At 42.9% G+C, this 25,920-nt stretch overlaps 1 protein-coding gene across 2 annotated transcripts in view; it reads right to left on the bottom strand.

The window, feature by feature from the left end:
* Window positions 1-11,537: 11,537 nt before the first annotated feature.
* Window positions 11,538-25,920, bottom strand: part of SNAP25 (synaptosome associated protein 25) — a 61,293-nt gene continuing 46,910 nt past the window's right edge. The window contains exons 5-8 of one of the 2 annotated variants that reach the window (XM_030944860.1): window positions 23,155-23,272; window positions 19,299-19,424; window positions 17,074-17,218; window positions 11,538-13,128 (exon numbers count right to left, since the gene is read on the bottom strand). In XM_030944860.1, coding sequence (XP_030800720.1) covers window positions 13,060-13,128; window positions 17,074-17,218; window positions 19,299-19,424; window positions 23,155-23,272 — 458 coding nt within the window. In that variant the 3' untranslated portion in view covers window positions 11,538-13,059. Of the gene's footprint in view, window positions 13,129-17,073; window positions 17,219-19,298; window positions 19,425-23,154; window positions 23,273-23,409; window positions 23,528-25,920 lie in introns of both variants that reach the window. The other variant, XM_030944861.1, reaches the window with a different exon arrangement.

Raw genomic sequence — 25,920 nt, forward strand, 5'->3', positions numbered from 1 at the left:
GTGTGATTGTGTCTAAACCATCAGCTGGACTGAGATGAAATCTCCAGAGCTTCTCTTGGACAGCGGAACAAAGAAAGCATTTGTTTAAATTCTATGTTCTTCTGAACAGCCTCAGGTTTTTTGGCCGTTTTCCCTTCACAAACTGATCTTATCCAGAAGATGTGCAGTAGCAGTAAATTGTATAATCCCAAAGAATAGAAAGTGTGCACATGGCTGGCAGTGGAGTCTCTGTACATCTTCTAGTGGCTGAATATAAGTGCTGAAAGGGCAGGTAAAAGTTGAATTCTGGTGTGATCGGTAAGTGAATTTCCTAGTGGAGGGTGCATATCCTTTCACAGGGAGGAATCTCTCCAGAAAGGCTAAAACCATTCCAGGACGTTTCCCTAAAGCCCTGCCACTTGTGTCTGGCAAACACATACCAAGTTCCACTTCCCTGTCACTGGATAGTGCAGGAGCCTCACAGAAGAGGGGGATAGAGGTGGGTGCGTGTCTTCTTTCCTCTGACAGTCCATTAACATATGATCATTCGGTGCCCTAGCCCAGACCTAGGCAGGGGCAGGCCTAAAGTGTAAAGCTTTACAGGAACTGCCAGCTGTGCTTTGGCAGGATCATTTATGAGATTGCTCAAGAATGAACATTTTGGTAGTGGTCAGCAACTGGGGAGGTCCCTGTGACCAGTCCATCTACTAAAACTGGCAGTAGAAGGAAAAAGGTCTTCTCTGAATGCTCAAATCACATGGTTTTACCTGTCTGCACAGAGTATCCATCTGTGTTTGCCATTTTACCAAGTCACTGCAGACAAATTATTATATTGTGTATTTTTACATCAATTAGCACTTGCTCGTGAGAAATTTGCCTGTGGATAGAAATGTCTGACATCACTGGGCTGTGGGTCATCTTTTCCAAAATTAGCATTTTCGTGTGTATTATCTAAAGGGGATGTTGACCACATTTCAATCTAAATTAATCTCATTTATATTTGTTTTGAAAATGTTGGATGTCCTATCTTTCCTTCTTCTCAGTGGTTAATTTTCCCATATTTATCCTTGCTGGCCTGTGACTGTCTCTGTGCTAGTTGTTTAATTGTCAGCTGGGTTCATTTAAGTTGATAGAAAACTGAACTCTGAAGGGAAGCATGTTATCAAAATGCAGAGGCTAATCCTATTAGGTGAAAGCAATTTTGTTTAAATGGAAAATGATTAGACTGTATCTTCAGTATCTCTTCAGGAGTGGCTGTAGCTGATTGCTGTTCCTGGGGGCTCCTATGGTGTTTCCTGAGTTGTGTGACTGTGAATGGAGAGGCAGAGGAAAAATGGCTTCCCCTAATTATAAGTGGGGAACCCAGTCTTGCTTCCCATGCTGTAATCACTGTGTTATGTTGTTTTTAAATACCACTGCAAAAGCAGTAGGACACAATGCACATTGGGAAATATATGAAATCCCCAGTTTTTTATCCTTCCCGAACTGAATCCACTCTGTTTTATTCCTGGCTGTGCCTGCAGCTGAAGTCATGCGGCCGTACATCTGCTTTACACTAACAGGCCCATTTTACATAATTCATTATGTGCAGCCACAATGCCCGCTGCTAATCCAGGCTAATCCAGCACTTTCCCGAAGAGCTGCATTAACAAGTGTTTCTTCAGCCTTTCCAGCTCAGCCCTGGACAGCTCTGGGTCGGCTGGACACAGCCCGGAGCTCGCAGGAGGTCAGGCTGGGGAGTGCAGAGCCACCAGTGCCCATCCCTCCTTGGTGTCTGCTGGGAGCCCTGGGCATGCTCCTGGTCCCTCTGTCAGGGCAGGCTGCAGCAGCTCCAGGAGATGAGGTGCCTGGGAGAGCCAGTACTGACAGCAAGAGCTGATCTGCCAAGACAGACAGAGCCCCTGCTCTGCATCGGTGCCTTCTAGGACAAATCCTGACGAGCACGTGTCAGGGGGAGTGCAGGCTGAGGTGCCTGCTCTGTCCTTGTGTCCCTGCACAGCCAAATCCAAGGCCTAAGCAGAGCTCCTGCTTGTTTCCCTGACTGCAGTAATTCCTGCAAATTGGAAATGCATAGTTTAGGGGTGGGGGGATTTTTGTTTTCTTTTTGAGGTTTCTTCATACCTGTGCTGTCAGGAGATGCCTCCTGACATCTGGACCAAGGATGCTCTCCTGAGAGGCAGTGCACACCTGAACACCTGCTCCTGAAGCTGAGGGCTCAGCTCTACTCCAGCAGTAACTGTTGAATTTCCAGCTGCAGCTTCAGAGACTCTTCTTTCACTGTTACAGACAGGTCTTAGCACTTCTTCCTTGAAAATTACAGACTTGAATGTGTTTTCTCTCCTAATTTACCCAAGTCCTTATTCCTGACTGAATTTTACTTTTCTTCCTGTCCCTACTTTCCTGATATAGACTACATCCTGGCCTTGCCTGACAAAAGAAAGGAAAAAAAATACTTCTAATTTTTCTGTTTTGGCAAGTACAGATTTTCAGATGTTTTAGGTCTGAATTTTGTCTTGAGACTGCTCCGATGGAGATGGTGGTGCTGTGAGGCAGTGAGGCACTGGAACATTTTGCCCAGTAAGGCTGTGGATGCCCTGTCCCTGGAAGTTTTGAAGGCTGCATAGGGCTCTCAGCACCTTGGAAGTGTCCCTGCCCATGGCAGGGAAGTTGGAATGAGATGATTTTCAGGCCTCTTCCAACCCAAACCAATCTGTGATCTTATGTCTCCAGAGTCAAGAGAGCACAGCCTGGCTTAAAGCCATGCCATGCCATGCCATGGATAAGGACGTGCAGAAGCAATCCCTGCCCTACACTATCTGCTGGCAGGAGCAGTTCCAGGTCCATTTAGGGCATTTTGGAATAGGATTTGGCCCAGAGCCATACAGATCTCCAGAAGGTGTTCCTTGTCCAGGCACCAAAGTTCCTTGGAGCAAAACTAGATGGAATATGCCTCAGTGATTTCTCAGCGTTGCTGTTAGTTACCCTTACGTCCATCTGGTTGTGATGTGCTGCAGCATGTGGGGGTCAAGATCAGGAGCACACTGGCAGCCAGAGAGTCTGGGCTGCATTCAAACACTTTCTGCCACTTAAAATACACTGGTTTTACTGGGGGCGCTTGAGACAGGGAGGAATATTTTTCCCTCTTCTGAAGTATTTGTTCAAAGAGCAGCAACAACAAACAACTCAAGCCACAAGCTGTGGAATCATGACTTCATCTCCTCGGCTCTCTCCACGCTGTGCTGGGCAGAGGAGCAGCACAGGCATTTGCAGATGCACAAATACACTTTAGGGACTTCTCCCTGTGGGAAACCATCACTTCACAGAGGAATGATTTAAACAGCTGTAGTTTGTCTTGACAGCATATTTTCTTTACTCTGAGCTGCAAAACAACCTCTTTGCTAAAGTTACTCTCAGCTGTGCGAATCAGATTCTGCAGTATATGCCTTTGCAGGTGTTGCCTGTTTCTCGAAAGAGATGGAGATTATTTAAAAAATGGAGGGATGCTGTGAAGAAAAAATATTTTTCCTGCCCAAAATTCCAAGATTGGAATTTAAAAAAAAATTAATTCACCTAGAAACTGAGATAGAATTTACAGGGGCAAAAACTCCACAATAGTATTTGATCCAGAAATGCTGCTTTTCTGTTGCATAGAAGTTGCTGTGCAGGCCTTTTTGACACATATACTGGATTTGGGGATTTGTTGGGCTCCTGGTTTTGGAAGGAGTTTGTTTGGTTGATATTGGTGAGTTTTTGCTTGGTTGGTTGCTTGCTTTTATTCCCCATTCCTTCACCACCATTGCATTCCCACACTCAATTTCCCCCCTTTTCTTCCTGAGGATAAGTTGGTTTTTTATCCCCCAGTACTTCCTATTACTTATGACTGCACCAACACAGCGTTAAATCCCCTGTCAACACTGAAATTCAGCTCAGACAAAAGAACAAGAACCAGGAGTGGTACTTTCAAGTTTTGAAATAACTCGACTTTGTGTCAGGCTTGTCTAAATAAACTGTTGGGTTTGGGTTTTGTTTGTTTTAATAGAACCATGAAAATTCTTCATGGGGAAATACTTCCTTCAAGAAGAAAAATAGCTTGAAGGAATTAATTCCTTTGACGTGAAAATAGATTTAATGTGGCTGGTCATTCAAGTAAGTAGAAAGAGACTTTATAGAAAGTACCACCCATGGCAGGGGGATATAAATATCCATGAGGATATCAAGGATATTCTGTAAGAGATGGGCCAAACTCAGAGACTATACCAAACCCAAGAGATTTGGAGTTTTTGTGTTGTCACTTCAGCATTCAATTCAGGCTGAAGTTCTGCCAGAAACATCTCAGTGAAAAGGTGGACAGGGCTTGGGTTAGAGAGCTGTCCCTTCCTCACCTGGCCTTCTGCCTTTTATTTTTTGCTTTGCCTCAATCATCACCATTCTCAAATTTGTGTAACTCACCGGCAGCAGTCACTGTCCTTGCGTATCCCTCAACCTCTTGTACATTTCCATCATATTTAATTCTTGTAACCTGCATGATGCGCTGCCTTTGTGTGCTTTGGGAATCACAACTTCATAAAAAGCTGATTGTATCACAGTGTTAAACAACACTCTAGGTAGATTCCTAATCCTTGAGAGTTTTCCCAGGACAGTGACAGTTATTCAGAATTTTTGTTTGAAAGGATGCTGGTATGGACCTTCACCTTCTTTGCTTTTCAGATTAATTTTGCTGTTACCTGGACACTGCATTGACTGAAGTCATGTGTCCTAGTTACTAGATTGAGTAATCCAATTTCTGCTTCAAAACTGGAATTTCAGATTTAATATTGAAACTGTTTACTTTGCTGTGCTGGCTCAGTTTTGAATACTTGCCCAGCACAGTCCCTGTGAGAAGACTCGGGAAGCAGAGAACAAATATTCTGTTTAGCTCTCTGTCACAATTTCACAAAACCCATAAAATCTCTATTATCATTACTGTCATCTTACACTTTGTGTACGTTAAAAAGATTTTCTGTATTTCAAAGTACTTATGGAAATAATTTTGCAATTGTGTTCAGGTGGTTCCTACCCCTCATGGTATTCACAGCTTCAGGAGTTTATCTTAGGCAAGACATACAGAACTGAGCATTTCCAGGAAGTGCTTTACAGGGACCAGCAAGAGACAGAGTGCACTTCAAATGTTTTACAGTGGCTGAAATCCCACTCATCATTTCTCAGGTTTTCCTTACTGTTTTATCAGACTGGAACTCCAAATGACTAACAACAAGCTTGCTTGTTTTGGACAGTTAAATAAGGGATGCACATCAAGGGTGGTACACAGCAATGATATAGTGTTATATATGTCACTCCTTCAATAATGAGCTCAATTCTCAGCAGCCATTCGCACTTCTAAAACTCTGCAGAAACACTGTGTGTGTGTGTTTGACCATAAATAGCAGGTGGATTTTGTTTGGCGTAGGATGGCTTGTATCACTGCAAAGTTTCGAGGCAGCCATGAAAAAAGAACTGTGTTCACTCAGGCTTCTGCCCTGTCAACACGTTTGCCAGCCAGACTCAACTAAGATGAACCTTTATGGTTAAAAGATGGCTGAAAGAATATATTCCTGTGCACTCCAGTTTCTCCCTCTGACGCAGGCACATTGACTCATGAGCAGAGTCACCCACACTCAGTTCTTTGGCCCAGCTGCACCTTTGCCCCTTCCTGCTCGGGCTGAAGCTCCTGGGGCAGCAAGGGGCTGTACGTGCGTGTAGCAGGAGGTGCTGGCCCCAGGAGCAGCCTGGGGGCACTGCTGGGACACAGGCACCGCTGGGACACAGTGCCGCTGGGACACAGTGCCGCCGGGACACAGCGCCGCCGGGGACAGCGCCGCCGCCGGGACACAGCGCCGCCGGGACACAGGCGCCGCTGGGACACAGTGCTGCCGGGACACAGGCACCGCTGGGACACAGGCACTGCTGGGACACAGTGCCGCCGGGACACAGCGCCGCCGGGACACAGCGCCGCCGGGACACAGTGCCGCTGGGACACAGGCACTGCTGTGCAGAGCATTTGATGGGCAGGGAGAACATCTGGCTGGCACCTCGTGCGTAACAAGTCAGGCCCTGCAATAAACTGCTACTGACAGAAGTGGAATTAAGGCTTTTTAGTTCTCCTGTTTCTCTTTAAACAGGAATATTTTAAACGAAGTTAGAAGCAAATATTTTGAATCGGTTACTGAGATACTTTGGTAGAGTTTTCTCCCTCCCCCAGTTTGCTTTTCTTGGTTTAGGTTTTGCTATTGAGCGTAATCAGAATTAGAGAGTTATGTCATAATACAGTAATCTGCAATCTATAGGTTTCCAACTCAGTATCGACTGAGACCCTCATCTTACTCAAATCTTTGCTCACTAAAGTAACTGTCCATGACCTTTTAGTGGGTGGTGTCCCTGTCCATGGCAGGGCATTGGAGCTAGATTATATTCAAGGCCTCTTCCAACCCAAAGCATTCTATGATTCATGTTTACAGGTCTCTGTTATGCAGTCCCTGCTGTTTGCTCCCTGTGCCTTTAAACGAGGTCACTGCAGAGCAGAAGGATGTCACAGGGCTGTGCCTTGTGTTCCCTCTGCATCCTCAGCCACAGCAGCCACCCTGGGTTTTACTGTGTCCATTTTCAGCTTGGATTGCTCCTCCTCTGCACCCTCCTCCAGCCCCTTCCTCTTCTCCAGCTGTGTGATTTACCAGTGCTTCTGGTGGGCGTTTAGGGCTTTAAAACTTAATTATACATCAGTTGGAGGGCAAATAGACTTTCTTTTTAACCTCAAGGCTGAGAAACTCAATGAATATGGGTTGACTTCTGAGGGTAAGGCTGTAGGGATTGCCTGAAAAAAGTAGCAGTTCATTAAATTTTATGTTCCTGATTAATTTCTCCTCATATTCTAATTTAGTCCAAGAAACAGTAATGTGAGGTGGGCACTGAAAATATGGCTTAAGATAAAGGTTTAAGGCTAAATGTCAGAATTATACCTTCTGTTTCTTCAAAATTAACTTATCAGCATGTATTTTCATGGAGTTTATAAATTGACTCTAAAGCAACCCAGGCTTTTGGGGTCCTCTCATCAGCTGAATTTATTATTGCTGATGTGGTGAAGTCTGGAAATCCAGTACAAGGAAGTTAGAACAGCTAACGTTTCCTACAAGCATTTTGCTCAAGTTTGTGTCCCGTTGGTTTTGATGCCCGAAGATCCCCTTAGCACAGTAGGATCTGTGCATGGTCATGCTTTGGAACCCTCATCAACCCCTCATGAAAGTGGAAATGAACTGGTTTGTTCCTTTTTAAAGAAATTTTGATCAGAATTTGGATAGAAGACCTACTGTGTTGTAAGTAGAACTTACAGTTCCTGTATTGAAGGTAGCACTTAGCAAATTAATTTAGGACTGCCTATAGCAAAGTTTACTAAATAATTTCTGATATAGTGGGGTTTTTTTAATATCAACTTGAGGTGTTCTGGATTTAGCTTAAATAAACCCAGAACTGGATAGTTATCCTATGTGGGAGTGAGGAAAATCTACTTCCTCTACCTGCTTTAAAAAAACCAGATTTTATATGCTTCAGTAAAGTAAAAAAAAAAAAAAAAAAACCAACCAACCAAAAAAAATCCCCTAAAGAAAACAAACAAACAAATCAACCAAACCTGTAGTCTTTGTAACTTTAATGAATGAAATTTGTGGAAGAAGGGAAAGTGAACTTTGTTGCCTCTGTTAGGAAAGATTCTCCAGCTGTCTCAAGGAGAAGCACTCAGTACTTGTGCTGGGGACCAGAGATATGAAATTTAGCAGCTGAAGGGGTTCTCATTTCTTTCCCTTCTGTGAAATATCTTCCCAGTCCTTGCCTGTCTGTCCTCAGATATCCAAACATCTTTGTTTACATCAGCCTGTGGAAACTTTTTAGACATTTTTGGCTAGACTATCTAAAAAATTCCCCTGGCAGCACTCATTTTCTGGCTTCTGGAACTGTCAGGGTTGAGCCAAGGCTGCCTTGCAGGTGTCCTCCAGTGTGACACTGGCATGGTGTTCAGCTGTGCAGTGAAAAGCCAGAGGCTGTTTGTTTCTCTGGAGCTTCTCCTGCTGAAATCATGGAGGAGAGAGCCTGACTGAAAGCCCAGGGGTAAAAAACATGAAGGCGGGGGGATGAGAGGCGAGTGGAATGAGGGACAGCAGTGGAGGCAGGTGGATTCAGCACCAGAACAGGAAGGGAACAAGCAGCTGGGTGGGAGCTGGGAGAGCAGGAGGGGCTGGGCAGGGCCAAGAGAAGCCAGGGGAGAAGAGCAGAGGTGTGGGGAGCACTGGAGCAGGAGCGGTGGGGAGGGAGCTGTGGTCTGGAAGCATGGAGCAAGGGCAGTGCGAGGCCGGGAGCCAGCCATGGAGCAGTGCCCACAGCGCTGCTTTGGCAAGGCAGGGAGGGAGCCCTGATCCCACAGCCACCACTTCTCCTGGTCAGCAAGGAGCTGGGAAGCACACCAGGAGAATCAGCCCCCTCCATCTGCTACCCACTGCTTGGCCAAATGGGTTACCCATTATGAGCAGAATTTGCATGGGTAGTAGTGAACTTGGAATAGATCCCAATTGTGTGGGAAACAGCATGGTCCCACATAATGGTTTATTTTGATTTCCCTCACCACCGTCTTGTAGGGTTTGGTTTGATGGTGTTTTTTTTGATGTTTTCTTTTTTTTGAAGGGGGAGAGGGTATTTTGTATTTACGAAATAACATTCAAAACTGTTTGGTATTTTAGAACACAAACATAATCTCTCTTAATACTGTTACAGAGGGATCCAACACTGGCAAAGTAAATTACATGGGACCTGCCCCCCAACCCCATCAAACCAGCCCAACGCCCTAACTTCTCAGCAGGGTTTCTCTCCTCTGTCTGCATTCCTTGTAGCTGTTTGCAGGTTTAAAAATACTCTGGGTTCCACTGACTTCCAAACAGAATGGCTCAACAGACAGCAGTCACATCCTACACACCTACGCCCACAGGCGCACACAGCAGCCGTGCAGATCCTTAAGCTGTCTCTAACACACATAATTTTCCTTATTACCAAGTACTCATCTCTTCCCTTTCCAATGCCTTTTAAATAAAAAAGTTATATGTGCACATATATGCAGGAGAAGGAAGAAGGAGGGGGAATAAAGAGTGTGTATTATTTTATCTGCGTTCAGATCCCTTAAATAAAAGTCTTTGGTGATCTCTGCACATTCAGGTCCAGATCCAAAGCCTGTGGAGGTTAGCAGCTAGTGTGTGGCAACAGAATATTTTGGAGAATAATTATCTTCTCTATTTCTAGGTTAAAAGAGTATCTATAATAAGTGTGTCACATGGCACAGGCATCTCTCTCAGGGAGTGCTTTACCTTTGCTGTGCTAACTCTGGCATATTTAGTTTTCTTCAGAAATGAAGGATGTATTTAATCCATGTAAGCTAATATAATTTACATTTCCCGAAAGCAAATTAAAATCAAGCAATATTGATTTTTTTTAGTTATAGTTTTTTTAATATACAGTACATCACCAAATTTTCAAGAATAATAGTTATTTTTCACTTTACCTTTGCATCAAATCCATTCACTTTTCATAACATGTGCTCTGTCAAACCACAAGATGCTGAGTATTATCCATAGTTTCTTTTCTTGCATTGGTGTCACTCCAGAAAGCTGTAACACTCTTGCGTTCAAAAGCTCTGTGTTTGTGCTGTGGCTGGGAATCATTAACATCCTAAAAGTTTTAAGGTTTCTTAGAGGCAACCCACTTTGATTTTTACTTACCTTTTTCAATTTTCTTTCTTAGTTTCTCCCTGCTGAAATCAGGTCAGATATTTGATGAAGGGTTTTTTTTTCTTTTTTCATGAGTTATCACACTACTTATGAATTTGGTTCTGTTGAGGAATAACATTCAAATATCCTTCCTTGGTGTTGTTTTTATATTACCATTTCTCACCTAGGCTAGGAAAGGAGGAGAATGCATGAAGTGAAAGAAATTTTTAAGTGTGGATTTTTAGAGCTCAACAGACATTGTCTTTTTGTTTGACTTATCCAGCTGAGTGGTTTATTCAGCTATGCCACTTGAGATTATTAAAAGCCCTTTTCCCTATGACCACCTCAAACCAACACCAACGTGAGGATCTTGCCATTCTAGAAACCATTGGTGAAATGGCATTAAAAGTCTAGAAATAAGAGCTAGTTTATCAAGCTTTGTGCCTTTCAATATGGTGATTTTATCCAGGGAGAGTTGTAATTTCAGCCCCTTGCTGTGTCCCTTTCCTCAAGCAGGTAACTCTGCCCTGCGCTTCTTCAGCCTCAGCAAGAGACTGCAGTGTATCAGGGCCCCAGGGGCCAACCAGAGGGAGAAAGGGGGCAAAAAGGAAAATGCCACATTCCAGGCAGTGGAATTAAAACATCTGGGGTTTCCCCCCTGTTGAGTCAACCTCTGCACCAGGGGTTTGAGGTGCACAAAACTCAACAAACAAAAGCAGATTGTTGTAGTGATCAACTACATGAGATCGAGCCTTTCCTTGCATTCTTTCAAGAATAATTAATCCTAGAAGAGTCACTTTCCAAAAATATCAGAGAAATTCAATAAACATATTTACTGAGCTAATTTTCAGCCAGCTCATAGAAGACCCTGCAGGCAGTGGAGGAGGTTACAAAGACAGCTGCAATGAAACATCTCAAAGTTTCTGTCCTTTAAGCTTCCCATTTGGCAAAAAGTTCCAGTAGTTTGGGTTTTGATCTTTGTTGCACATGAAAACAGATGTCAAAACATGTTCCTTCACAGCAACAATTATATATTTGATCAGCTTTAATGGCTTTTGGAAGTATGAGTTTCTTCCAACAGGGTACATTCTTGTCAAATACAAAAAATAATACCTCCGTTTACATCTTCATTACTTTTATATCTATTTCTCACCCTTTGCAAATACCCTTGTATTTGCATGTTCCCATTGTGAGGCATTTTCCAATATGATTATTGCCCTCCCCCAGTAGGCTTTGACATTGCAGAATGATTGTGCTGTCACAAATACTGGAATGCCCCAACAGACAGGATTAGAAATGGTCAGCAGATTAAAAGTGTTTGCTTGAAGTTTATTCTTTGGTTTGAAGTAGTGGGGGAAAATATTTGCATAAATGAATTTTTAATAGATACCAAAAATAAAAAGCTGCTAAAGAAAATGTAGCTTGTCTGCATTATCATGCAATTTTAATTATGCAAGCATTTATGTTCTTTGTGTATTTTGACTTACGGCCATGTGAGATACATGAGTGAACTGTCACTCATGCAGAATTAATTCTAATTTGTCCATATAGGAGAAAAAACCCTGGGAAATTATGATAACGCTTTTCATTGGCAGCAAACCCTAGCTGTTGTTAGTCATTTGAGAAAATTATTGTTAGCAGACTATTCAAATTCTGTAGGTCAAAGCCTTCCTTGAAAAGAGGTGTATTAGCACACGACTAAATCCACTACAGGAATGGATTTTATCTACTAAGGAACTGTATCCTTCTGTACCATAACATTTATATAATTTTTTTCTTTCCCTTGAACATGAGAAAAATATTTTGATTCAGTGTTTGGCAATACAAGCCAGGTTATTAAAAATAACAGTCACTTGGAGAATGTACCAAGTGTTATTTTTAGTGTAGTTACCTTTCTACAGTTTTGCAAACCAAAATCTTTAGTTTCCCATGAAACACAATACAAAAGCAGTTTGTAAAGAGTCTTTAGACTTTGCACTTCCTCTCCCAGGCGATTTGCAAATAAGAAGTTGTCACTGACACATAGGGCAACAAATGGATAAAGCAAGCATGGATTCTGAGATCTATAATTTTTAATAATCTTTAAACTAGCTACAAAATGTCAATCACTTCACAAACTGACAGGAGACATAAGGAATTTTCATATTACATGCTGTAAATGATATTTATCTCACAGTTTATCTAGAGTTCATTCATTTAGGTTTTTTAATTATTTTTTAATTGTCAGCTACTAAACATCTCAGCGATTTGGTGTGCATAGCTCTAGGTAAGCAACAGAGAACTGTACCGATAACAAACCACATGGGGATAGCGACTAGTAAGAGAGAGCCTTATAAAAATTACATTTCTTTGCACCATTTCATATGGTAGTTGTTTCCTCCAAAAGATAGTCTTCAAAAGCAGCAGACAAACCCAATATATTACACTTATTTCTTTTTGTCTTTGACATATTTTCAGCCAAGCTTTTATTTTGCTGGCAATGGCTAAATGGTGAGTGCCAAATCCCTCTTTTTTCATAATTAAAAAAAATGATCATGATTAATAACTATATATATATCAACAAGAAAAAAGTGGCACAACTGCAAACTTGCTGGTATAACATAGTCCCAAAAGAGTCCGAATACTGAGCATGCTTTTGTTGTCATTGTTGGTGTGCTACTGCCATGGGAAAATTCTTGTTTAAGTAGGAGTCTAAAAGTCTATTTATTCCTCATGCATAACTGCATAAATCACATCACTTTTTAGTGCAATGCTTGTTATAGTAATATAATTTCACATTGTCTAATCATGAAATCATAACAACAAATAATGGCAATGAAGAACTGAAGACAGCAGGTTTAAGTGCTTAAACATCATGATACCCAAAGACAGGAGCATGGCAGTAGCTCTGTGGAATGTCACAGTTTTACAAGAACAATACTGTATATTTAAAGGTTAACAGCACGTTTAGCATTCCAACAGTGTTGTCATTCAGCAAACATCATTTAAAAAAAAGAAAAATGAGAAGGAAAAAAAAGGAAAGGAATCCAAAACAGAAACAAGGAAAGGAAAGGAAGAACCCCAAAAAACATCATAGTGAGCTATAGCCATCAAATCAGCACTATGTACAACCTTTGGAAAGAAAGATATCTAGAAAAAAATAATTACAAGTATCATTTTTGGAAAGCTGACAAACTACACAGGACAACATTTACAATGGGGCTGATATGTGCATGTGTGCAAACCTAGTAGATAAATACCATGATAAAAGCATGAAGGTGCTGCCCTGCTGGACAGCATTAAAAGGAAATGCACTTCTCTGCATTTAACCGCTGCCCAGCATCTTTGTTGCACGCTGGTTGGCTTCATCAATCCTGGTTTTGTTGGAATCAGCCTGGGGAAACACAGAGGAAAGAGAGGGATGAGTACAGGGAAGAAATAGAATATGAGAGAAAAAAAGAGTACAGGGAAGAAAGACAGTGCTTTGTGGGTAGTTCCATAATTTTGGCTAGATCATGGAAAAATGAAACTTGAAAATACTGGAGAGCTGCTCTTTATAGTGGTATGAGGGACCCAAAAGGAGATTACAGATTTTCTGGTTTTACTTCATGTAGTCTTCAAACAGAGCTTTCTGTTTGTGGTCAGCTCCATTGAACTCCTGTAAATGCTGTGCCAGGTCTGTAGCTGGTGCTGTCAACAGCATTGGTGGTACTGATGATAATGGATGACAGCATGAGAACTGGTGGTGTGCATCTGTGTTTTGCTGGGGAAAAACCAGTACTTCAAAGTTCACCAATGTAGTTGCGATAGAGAGTAGCCTCTTTCATAAGGCAGTCGCATAAACAGGAGTTAAGAAAAGACAGGGATTCTACTGTGATTTGAAGCAATCAAACTGCAATTTAGTCCAGCATAGACTGAGCCATTAACTGCACTGTTTTCCCTGGGATAACACCTGCCATGATTATAAAATGCCATTAATAAAATGGCACCACTTGGGAGGTTGGGGAGTTCTCTCTGAGTGGGAAGACACTTGGACCATGACTTTCTGTAGCTCTGCAGAAGTTCATTTTGGAGACTAAAGACACTGTTTTAGCTGAGAAAAACTGGCAAAACTCCACTCAACCCCACGTTGCCATGCCGACTTATTCTAGCGGAGGGACTAGATAGAAAATGGTTTCAATTTTTAAAACCAGACCTGTGGGAAAGGTGAGAATTGTGTTGCTGCTTTAAAAGCATGAGCTCCCATAGCAAACTCCTTCTGTGGTTTGATGGCTGCATTTTGTTAGCTTTGATGATTGTTCCCACATCTCTGGGGTGTATCCAAATTGTACAGATTTATTTTAAATCTCCAATTTGCGAAGACAGAATGGTGAAGCAACTTTCCCATGTGCATTTAAGAATCCTTTAAGAATGTTTATGCTGATGTGCAATAAATCTTTCTGAAATATCTTGGGCTTTTCTCTGTAATTGTTTTGGAAAATGCTATGTGTATTCTTAGTGCAGTAGCACGTGCCAGCTCCTCAACAAGCATAAATCAGCAAAACTACTCATTACAAGCCACACTCCTTTATTTTAGCCATGAGTTTGACCTTGTCTACCAAGTACAATTTTGTGTGCTTTTGCCAAAAGGCTACCTAAAAAGTTAATGAGTTTGGAAGCAGTTACCTTTGTCATGACATGCATGAATATTCATTGAACAGTGATGAAACATTGTGTTCCTAATGATGTTTAGACATTAGTATCTGGTGGATGGTGTTGCATTGGAGGCAGTGGGATTCTTTGTGCTGACCTTCCCACTTAGGTCAAGACAGAGTGATTTGAGGCCCCTCTACTTTCATCCTAGTCTCCTATTTATGGTAGATTTTAGGGGCAGGCCCTTTTGGTGATGATGCTATTTGACTTACTCATCACACTGTCACTTTGGTTTCTGTCCCTTTCTCTCAGATCTGAGGAAAGGATAAATAAAGCCTTTTATTCATTGCTGTCCTGAATACTGTGGATAGATCAGATTACATGGCTGCATTACGAGATTGCTCTGGTTTGGGTGCATGCATTCAGTATAACATTGCTCCTTTAGGAGCATTTATGATGCAGCCCAGGGTACTTTGGCTTAGCTTTGTGATGCACCCCAACTTTTGCAAACTGTGCCAGCCAAGGGTCTTTCTAATGATCATAATTGACCCAAAGCACAGTGCTCCAGCTGGTCAGGAAAACTCCCTGGCATTGCTGTGAGGGGGATGAGGGTCTGTTGCCATATTTCATTGCAGACTGGGTGTGTATGCAACTGAGGTTTCACTGTTATCCAGCTAACCATTATTTCCATCTTTTATAGAGGGTTTTACTAATACATTGTGTTCCTTTTTCTAGTACCTCATTACTGTATGTCCTTACTCTGAGAAATTTGGCTTATTTTTCCCTAAGACTGAAGACTGTCCTATTTTTGTGCTGCTCTCATGACGACTCCTCTGTGTACGATGCAAATCCATCTTTTACAAATGTGTCACTGTTCCTTAGCCAAGGGCCCTGGGTGATTTTATGAATGCATTAGCTGCCAATGTTATTTTGCCATTGCTGTACAAAATGCCAAAGTCTGTGAGAAGACCACAAAGCTATGGAAGGCTGGTCCTTCAGCTCACTGCTCTCAGCATGCACTGTTAGAGGTTTGGCCCATGTCCTTTATGTGCACAGAGGGCCTGGTCAATGTTTTCAAAATCCAGATGTTTGCAAGCCTGAGCCGGTAGGAGAATAGTAACTTGTTGGGCTTGCTGTATTTTTGGATAGGATCCTGCAGACACGGGTAGGATGCCACTGATTTCCATCCACAGGGCATGTCTCCTGCCACTGTGACATGAGCAGGGGAGGGAGCAACACAATAGTGCATGTCCTCATTGCTTTGAGAAAATAATGTATGTCATAGGCTTCCTAGTTAAAGGTACTCATGGCATAGGCTGTATAAACTCCCTGTCCCTTCTCGAAGTATAGACTGATGTGCTGCTTTCTAGTTCTTTGCATATGAATAGCGGCAGTAAATCCTTCCCCCGATGCTCCTCCTTTTCCCGGAAATATGAAATGGTGCATAATGGCATCCCAGTAATACTGTGCATTTTCTAGCACAGTCAAACACATGCAGCTTTATAAAGCAAGACTTTTGACCAACGCCAAGCCACGAGGAGGCTGCCTCTCTGTCAGGGATGATCTTCCCAGCCTTCAGACAATGTATACTTCACCCAGTTCTCTCTGGAATCTACCTTCAATAAGGAAAGCTCTTGGAGTGAATCCCTCAGTGCAGTATTTTCCTTAATTTTTATTACTAGGCTCTGATATAGTTAACTAACACAAAAAACAGGCATGGGCATCCTGCTTGTTTGAGGAGGCGTGCATGTGTAAGAAGGCTCAAGAGCACCAGCTCTACCACTTGAGGTCAGAATTAACTCTAAGAACCACATGTAAGTCCTTGGGTTAGCTCCTCGGGTTGTGTAAATCTCAACGGAAGCAGAGCGTTGTGTTGGCTTTACACCAGATGAAGATCTAGCCTCTTATGTCACTTCAGCCTGCCTGTGCCTGGAGCTCTGCCAGTACCAATGCAGATGGCCTGCAGATCATGGGATCTCAGGATGGCAGTGAGCTCCCAGCCAGGCTTGGAGGGGGCTGCTCTCTGCTTCAGAAATCTGCAGTGCAGGTCTGGCTCTGGAACAGTGCTCTCTGCCTTTTTACATGGTGATTCTGCAGAGCTGATGCTGAGCTTTTGTATTCCACTGGGGCTGCATGGGGCCAAATTATGTGTATATATTTACACACACACACCCTCCCCCCAGAGAGCAGGTTTATCTCTGTCCTAATGTTGTTATAAGCAGCACAACAAAACTGGCTGCACTGCTACCATATGGCAAAGATTTGGGATTTTAAAAAGTCCCCATCCTTCTTTGAGGACTGGTCCTCCAAGCAGGTGATCTAATCCTGAGCTGCTCATGGAGTTTCTGAGGAAGGAAAAGCCCAGGAGGATTTAAAACTTTCCAGGAAGTGCCAGGGCAGTCAGATCCAAGCCCCACAGTTCAGCATAGCTCAGGGCACTTGTCCTTTTTCAGAGCTATTGAAGAAGGAGCCTTGATGTCTGCTAAGGGGTCCCCTTGCAGCTGTATGGCAAACTCAAAAGCAAGGGTTCAACCCAGCCTGCACCGGAGGTGCAGATTCACAGCAGTGAGCTCTGCTTTGGCCCAAGGATTTGGAGGGAGAAGAGAGGAGCTATTTCTGTCCCTTGTCCTTTCCAGGCCTGTTTCTCCCCTCGGAGAAGGGAAAACAGAGTCCCTTTTGGGGTCCTCACGGAAAAGGCAGCTCTTACCTTCTCCATGATCCTGTCAATCTGGCGGTTCTGTGTGTCGATCTCGTTGCCCATGTCCAAGGCCATGTGACGTAAGTTGCCAATGATGCCACTGACCTGCTCCAGGTTCTCATCCATTTCATTTTCCCGGGCATCGTTTGTTACCCTGGGAACAAAAACCCAATTCTTTAAAGCAGAGACAGGAGATCACCTCTGAAACTGGGATTCACCCAAAACCTCCACTGCATCCTCCATCGCTTGTCACCTGAGGAGCAGGCTGCTGTGCTCAGCTTTGAACAAAAGGGATTAATGAGTAGATAACCTGAAAAATGTTACATGCTTAGTTTTTGGATGTTGGGCTCAATTGTCTGGGTTACCAGTGCTCTGTTTATACTGCTCATGTCTGCTGTTGGTAGAGGTGTTGCTGTCTGAGCTTACCTGTACCATATGCTATACCCCTCTGCAGTGATCATCCTTCCCAAAGAATGAAAGGGTGCTCCATTCAGATTGTGTGTGGTTAGCGTCCATGGGAAGTGCTGGAAGCTTGGTGGAATTATAGCGATAGCAGCTCCCCTCCTTGGGCTGCAGATAGCTAATGAACACGGTCCAGTCCTTGTATGCTTGGGGTCACAGAGACAGTGGGGAAGAGGTGCTTCAGCTGTGAAAATCCTGACCTAGCATCCTATTTAATTAACTGTTTTTCTGGTGAAGGACAGAAGCAGCTTCTCTCAGATTTACTGGTTTTAGTAAAGATCATTTATCTCTCATTCTTAGCACCATCTTGTGCAGTCGCTTTTTGGAAGGAAAAGCTTGTGCCTGAGCCAAGGCCCAGTTCAGCTCTCCAGTGACTGAAGAGGCAGGTGGTGACTGATGCTGGAAAAAGCAAGGTCCATGGGTGCCACTCAGAAAATTCCTACTTTGAGCCTCTTATGCAGTTTGTGTTCTTGTAGGTGCCCAAAGGGTGCTCCAGGCTATTTGCAGAACAGTGTAACTTCCTTAACTGCTATTCTATTATCATGCCCCAGCCTTCATTTTGGTGGGGCTGCCATCCAGACATTTTAAAAAGAATGGCAAACCCATCAAACTTAAATGGCAACTCCATCCCACGCTCCAGATTGCATGACAGCATTGTTTCTATCACACTGATTTCCCTTTATCACAGCAGCCAAAGAAATAAGTGGATAATAGTTTTTGGAAAGATAATGACTTATTAAACTAGTGTCCTTAATCTTCAGAGATCTAATCTTTGCCTACTGGTATGCTGGTAGCACTGTCTGCTAAATACATGCCCCATAAGCTCTGTAATCAGTAGGTACTTTGTGCTGGATCCCTGTCTGTCGTGGGAAGTTTGCAGAGGGGTTGCCTTTAAGATAGCTGTGTGCATCAAACTGGCTTTGATTTGAGAGCCCAGGGATTCCCACTCTGCTCCTCCATAGCTGTGGCTTCCCAGCAGCTGAGGAATGGGACATCATTCCCCATGCAGTGAGGTTTTGAGGACACTCACGAGCAGGGGAGGGGTGCACCTCTAGTTTAAAGGGTTCTCCAGGTTCTGGGATTGGCTCAGTGCTTTGGCAGGAAGCCTGTGGCTTTTTTGTTGTTGAAAAGAAAGGGAGGGCTGCTGGATGCTTTGGTACATCTTCTGGCAAGGATGGATAATGGGCACTACATGCCTTGAGACATAATGGCAATAAACTAGTATTTATCTGACACTTCATTTCTGAGGAGTTTGACAAGTGTCATTAGTGAGACCTGTGATAAGGCCCCCAGGACAAGTGTTCACACAGGGAGCTGGAGTGCTGAGGACAGTGCTGGCTGGCCATGGCTGTCTGCACCCTCGCAGTGCTGCTGTGAAATAAATAAATAGACTTCATTTCTAGTTTATTATTACCCAGATCTGGGCGGTATCAAAAAGAAAGGTTTGGCCTTGTGTTTTCAAGCACCTTCTGGTTCTCGGGACTAAGACTCTTCCTTCCAGGATTTCCAGCAAGGTCACCATCCTTTGCACTAGAGCTCAGGTGACCCTCAGGCCCAGGAGAAGTCCCTGGATGCAGTAACCTTTAGGACATGCCTTAGTCACCATCAACCTGAATCCGAGCACCACTTGGTGAAAAACCCTGGCTCCATCACATTACCCAGCACCTCTGAAGGAGTTAATGAGCACCACAGAGCTCATGACCATATGGAAGCAATCTAAATATATCAGTGACAAGGAGAGCAGAGAGAAAACAGTGGATAAAAAGGCTCACCTGCGGATAAAGCCACCACTGATGGCCATCTGCTCCCGTTCATCTACGACACGTGCAGGCTGGCTGGCTACAACACCATCCTGGTTATTGCCCCAGGCCTTTTTGTAAGCATCACTTGATTTAAGCCTATGCGAGAAAGATGATGAGTAACAAAGCACCAAGTGCACAAGGACAAATGCAAAACTCTTTACCTCTCCAAGCTAAAAGCTGAATCAAGCAAATGAGTTTTCAGATAGAGGGTCATTGTTTGTATACCGATATATCATAACCCTGAATAAAAGGAGGGGGTGGGTTTTTTGCTTATTTTTTACTTTACTGCCACAACAGTGATGGTCAGAGGTTTAGTTTCCAATAGGGTGAATTGCAGTTGTCAGGTCTACGACATTGCACACAGGTTTTTGGATGTTGACTTAGTTTCCAGAATGAAGGAAAATTAAAAAAAAAAAAAAAAAGAAAAAAAAGGAAAAAGAAGAGAAGAAATACAGATAAGTAGAAAACATTGTTTCATTTCAGTGACACATATGTTTTGACATCAAACACAGAGGACGTACTGGCAGACAGACATAAAAACAGAACTGCCAAGTATAGTGTGTACATCACATCACAGCAACACACCCTCTTAGAGAAAAACAGATTTGGCTACAATTTAACTTTTTACTATGTATTTGGCTTCTGATGATATTTTTTCAATATGTATGTGGCATAACAGGCATTAAAAGCCACTGACCTTTCCCAAGGTGATTTGGGGATGATTTTATCATAGGGTTCATTCGATTTTTCAAATAATATATCGGTACTTGAAAATAGTAATCATACATCGACAGTTGATGTACAAACCTTTGTCCACAGAGACAAAAAGTAAAATAGGCAGAAGTGAAATGAGTGCAGGAGAAAATAAAAGATACAAGCAATCTAGCATCAGAAAGGGAAATTTTTCTACGTTTTTCTTCATGCACCAGCTACAGGCATGAATAAGAAGTAAAGCATTCTCACTAAGCACAGTTGCCCCAATAGTTCATCATACCCTCAATGCATCAGCAGTAACAGCCTTCACAATAAGCAAGACACAGGCAAAAAAGGATCATCGCTTCCTTCAGGAGTTTTAAACCACAGGACTTCAAAAATAGCCTGGCAACTTGTTATATTTGTATTTTGTGGCAGTTACATTAACCTGCAGAGAGCCATTTTTGACTGAGCTGCCGTGGATAGAAAATTAAAATCCAGGCACCCCTAGAGTGGAAAATTGACATGTGCAGCCTATTTAGGGCTGCTGTCATTGGTGTCACCAGACAAGACTGATCATTTTAACAGGGGAATGTAAGGATTTGGGGTCCACAGGTATATGTTTGTGATTTTATTCTGGAAATGGGTCTGTTTCCAAAAACCACCGGGAGCTGCAGATCTCTGTGGTTTCCCTGTTCCTTGGTCATCTCCAATCAGTCCTATAAACAGCCCTGTGGCTTGGATTTTGGGGGAGGAACTGAACGTGCTTCTGGGAGATTTGGGAAAGGACATGACAAACCCATCTCTGGTGTCATGTTCTCTCCATGCCCCCTGAAGCAGCTCAGTTTTAAATGAGCCTGAAGATGTGTTGTATGATCCAATATAGAACTAAAATAAAGGTTAAAAGAGGATCTTTCCTACTCATCTGTTCTGTTGCTTATTTCCTATTAAAGTTTGTGAAGACTTAAAAATATGATGGTTGGCTTGTTTCATTTTAGTTCTCTGAAACTATACATCAGCTTTGGCATTTCTAAAATGCCTCAAAGTAATTCTCTTGCTGCAGATACATTTACAGGGTTTTGCCTGTTCTTTGGACCTATGCAACTTAGTCAGTGAGACAGTTTCTGTGTTTGAGGTAAATGATTTTATACACCCAGAATCTGATCTCTTGTGGACTTCCAATTAAAGTCAACAGGTGGAGCTTGGATCTGCTCATGGTCAATAGGAGTTGTCCTTTTGAATGCAACCTGGTAAAAGTTCTATGCTGTGGGCATTTTTGATCTTCTAAGAATGAGGGATCAAGCTTTACATATTTTTAAGGCTCAGAGACCTGTACTTTCATTGTATATCAGGGTAGAGTTACATGTGAAGTGGATAATCTTTTTATAATTATATGCCATTAATCTCCCACCAGCCATAAGAGCTTTAAGGGATCATGGTGATTCTGATGCCCAGAACTGTATGGATTTCTCTCTCTCCCACACTCCACTCTTCAGATCATCTTATCTGTACCAGGGGGGTCCTGGCTTAGTGACTCAGGGAACAGTCTCTAAAACCATTCTTCATCCATCCTCTGAGCATTGGTTAGCAATGCTGCTCTCTGAAGTATGACTCCAGACTCATAGGTCAGAATGTCTTAGAGAAGGGAAGAGGCTCCTTCACAAATTCATGCCCCCTCAATCCTCTGTAGAATCATTCTGTTCTTACAGCATGACGCTGCAGCCGTAGTGAAGTGCCAAATGTTTTAGTGCCATGTGCCAGGTGCTAATCCCACTGCTGTCACATGTCTGGCTGTCAGTTCTGAGCTTTTACAGCTCCTACAGTGTGAAGTTTCTGCTGCATTTGTACCTGCAGCTCTTGTGCACCAGCTCCTCTGGTGCAGGACAGCAAGGGCTACGGCCTGTCAGAGCTCACAGTGCTTGCAAAAGGGGTGTATGCAGCCCTTCCCATTCCTCCTGCCCCCTCTCCCATCGCACAGCAAGGCTATAATCATTCTGGGCAAAATGTTTACCTCAAAAAAGTGTTCAGGGCTTGGTACACAGAAGTAAAATACCTGAGGCGGTATCTGCATTGTGTCCCAAGGGAATTAACTTCAAAATAAATGTGACTGATAAGGCAAAACCCTAGCCCTGCTCTTCTGATTTTTGGCAAAATACCCCATGAACTCTATGACAGCTCTCTTTCCTTTTGGTCTTGATAATCGGGCAAGGATCAGGCTTTGGCTGTGAACAAAGTTCACATAGAAAGCGAATTTAATACTACAGCAACAGTTCTCGCTGCTTTGTCTCCTGCACGATCTCTGGCCAACCATTTAGGAATGTCTCCACTGCAACCTAGCTTCATGCCTACTCACTGCATGCTGGATTTGCCATTCCTCAAGGACTTTGGGTTGGTCCCCAGTTTCCTACACCCACATAACCGCACATCACATTTTCATTTGGCATTTAAAACAAGCTTGGCATTTACTTGGAGGACGGTTTCGTTCAAGTGTGATGGCATGCAAGCAAATTCAATGCATTTCAACATTTCTGCTTAGTGTACGTGCTACCCAAACAAAAGAAATTTGGCATGTTGAGGTTTTGTCAAATTTTTCGCCTGTGGCAGGATGAAAACCATTTCAAGTTGGGTTCCAATTATGAAACATCACACCTCTTTCAAGATCTCATCAAGGACTATTTCTGCTGAACAACGAAAAAAGCTGTGATTTTCATCCACAATTTGGAGCAATGTTTAGCAAGACCTCTTCTGCATTTTTTCACCTCTTTTGTTTATGAAACTTCTTTGTGAAAATATGTTTCAAAATTTAGAGTGTCCAGGAATAAGGTAGCCCCAAGTGTTTTTGTCCGCTGGAAAATGGACTCAGTACCACTCAGTACACTTTGTGTAAAATGTTGAAACTTTTACCATTAAAAGGTGTCAACAGTGAAGCTTTCACTGCAGTATGCCTGATTTTAATGCATCTACAGTAATTCCCAGTCAGTTGTCTATGCTATGAAATGAATGCATTTGAACCAGAATCGTTCTTTCTGCATGCCACATGCTCATCCTGTCCATGTGCCTAGCAAGGATGAGCTTCACAAGGCCTTTGGGATCAGCCTTAAGTGCTCAAAGAGATGAGGCAGGCAGCACCTACTTGTTACATGGACAGACACAAAGACCACAGAATTTTCCTAGGTCCGTCAAATTCTTTTCTGCTTCTTTCATGTCCTTATTGATTTGGTCCATTCCCTCTTCGATGCGTTCCAGTTGTTCTGATTAAACACAAGTATTTTATCCCCACAGAATGAAGCAGATGGAAAAGGACAAAGAAAAAAAAGACAAAAACTTCAGACATTCACTGTGACAAAAAACTGGACACCACATAGCAGAGCCGGTACCCAGTACCTACTTGTTACAAGGACATATGAAAAGGCCACAGCATTTCCCTAAATCTTTTAAATTTTTCTCGGCCTCCTTCATGTCTTGGTTGATATGGTTCATGCCTTCTTCAACACGATCGAGTTGTTCTGGTCAGGACAAAGGGATGACAGTGTGGAATGAATTGTATTTTTGTTTGTTTGATTTTGTCTTCAACAGAACATGAAAAATGACCATGTAGAACTGAGTTAATAATGACATTACAATGCATTAATCTGAGCTGATGCATTGCTGAAAGGATGTATGCTGCATTGGATGCTGAAGATTTTTTTATTAGTATGGGAAGAGTAAAACAAAGGAGAAATTTATTTGAAAAATATTAATATAAACAAGATGTAATGATGTAGAAAGGAAGGGTTATAAAGTTCAAGGTCCAGAAACATAATACAATACATCAACTTGCTAAGACAGGGTGACCTCCAGGAGAAAGAAAGATAGTGTTATTATTTTGCATTTGTGTATCTTAATATTAGAGAAAAGAAGTCCTTCCATGGAAAACGCTTCCGTTACTTACGCTTACAAATGCCTCAGAATTAGGTGGGTTTGGGCAGCACAGCTGCTGTGGCTAGTGAGTGAGAGAGCTGGTAGTTAATGGTAGTGGTAAAGGAGCAAGCTGTTAGGGCTTGTGTTGAGGTATCCTTTATTCCAGAGGCCGAGGAAACAGACCTGTCACTTTCACTGGGGCTGGATATTGATCTCTAGCCTGAGTGTGGCCTCAGGGCTGGTTTTCTTCCCCGTGTGGGTGCTGCAAATCAGGAGTAACCTCAGTGAGCAGGAACAACTGAAACCACTCCGGGAGCCCAGGGCTCTCTGCAGAGAGTCACCGGCTGTGGCGTTCCTTGTCTCCGGCCCCAAGGGACCTCATGGAAACGGGCATTGGGTGAACAGTCATGTCTTCAGTGGGGTCACTTCTGCTTTGCTCCAGGACAAGTTAAGAAACACCAGGCCCAGAAAGCAGCCACATATAGACCCTATCTCTCTGCTGGCATTAAACAAAATTTGGCATATTTCCACCTAAGGCTGATGGGTTTTCTTAGTGACTTGATTTTCTAAGTGACTTGGGGGCTCAGAATAACTTAAAGTGTTAATTTATTTTCACTTTTAAAGCTGGGGAAAATGTCCTAGAAGAACAGAATGCCATGACATAAAAATGTAGGAACAGGATTCTCCACTGAGAATCCACCAATTGGATCAAGTGTCTTGTGTGGAGTCTGCAGTAGGGAGAGCATTTTACATGGGATTTACATTTTACACCATTTGTTCCCAAAGGATAGACTCAGATGCTACCCAGGATCAGAAGGGTACTTGGAGTGGCATTTCAATCCATTGAAAATTGTAACTGTACCTAACAAGGAAAAGTAAAGCAGTCCCAGTAAAATACAAACACATCCCTAGTCCCCATATGGAATAGAAAAACACTGAATTCGACTATAGAGGAAGGAACTAAGAGTGCTGGTTATAGGAGGAATTTAATGTCATCCCTGATGTTAACTGAGTCCTATCCAGAAAAAAAAAAAAGAAAGAAGAAGAAAATTTTTGAAGAAAAATCATATGCATATTGATGTCAGTAAAAAGCTCCTCTTAACTTCTTTGGGAACATGAAGACGCCTAATTTCTTACTTGGGTTTTTAATAACAATTGAGGTTTAGCTTTTCAAAGCTTTCTGGGGGGTTAAGAGGCCCAGTTCCCATTAAAATTAATTTTATTTAATTAATTTTAATAGGAAAGAGGAACCTCACCCCTCAAGGGCCTAGAAAATCCTGGGCTAAATTATTCAAGCTGGAATAGTTCAAGTATTGAACTTGTACTCTTTGTTTGATTCTTGCATGACACTGTGCTTTGAGAAGGAGAGGTGCCATGTCAGTATGGTGAGATTCATCTGCCTTTCTGCTGTCAGCTCTCATTCTCCTCAGCTGGATGGGCCTCTCTCCTGGTACCATAGGAGTTATTGTTCCCAAATCCAAGGATATATTTAGAGGATCAGAGTTACCTGGCACTGCCCTCTAAAGGGGCACACACTGTGTAAGCAAAGGGTTGGGAAACTGAGAAGGAAACCTGAGAGAGGTGCTGTACATGTTCAGCCAGGTAAACTGCTGAGCTGGGAGCCAGAAAAGCAAGGTTGGATTGTCTTAATGCACATTGTAATGTAGGCTTCAGCAGAAGCTCTGGTTGGTGTCTGTAGGCACAGATTGTCACTCTCATCAGAAATGTGAGTCTGTGGTAGAAGGGGACAGCCCTCCCTGTGCTCCTGCTCCTCGGCTGGGCAACGCCTGCTCTTGCTCTGGGGAGCAGCTGTGGCAGTGTGAGCTGCCTTTGGTGCTGCTTCATGCAGCGTGATGGGATTTGCTGCACTTCTGTCTCAGGCTCTCAGCTCCTGCTTCTGAGCGCTGCAGAGCCCCTTGGCTGTTAAAGCACGGCTGGACCCGCACGTGCATTTTCACTCTGGGGGATATGGCAGGTGTCTGATCTTTCTTCCATTGAT

The sequence above is a fragment of the Camarhynchus parvulus genome, chromosome 3, assembly GCF_901933205.1.
Source record: "Camarhynchus parvulus chromosome 3, STF_HiC, whole genome shotgun sequence".
Lineage (NCBI taxonomy): Eukaryota > Metazoa > Chordata > Aves > Passeriformes > Thraupidae > Camarhynchus > Camarhynchus parvulus.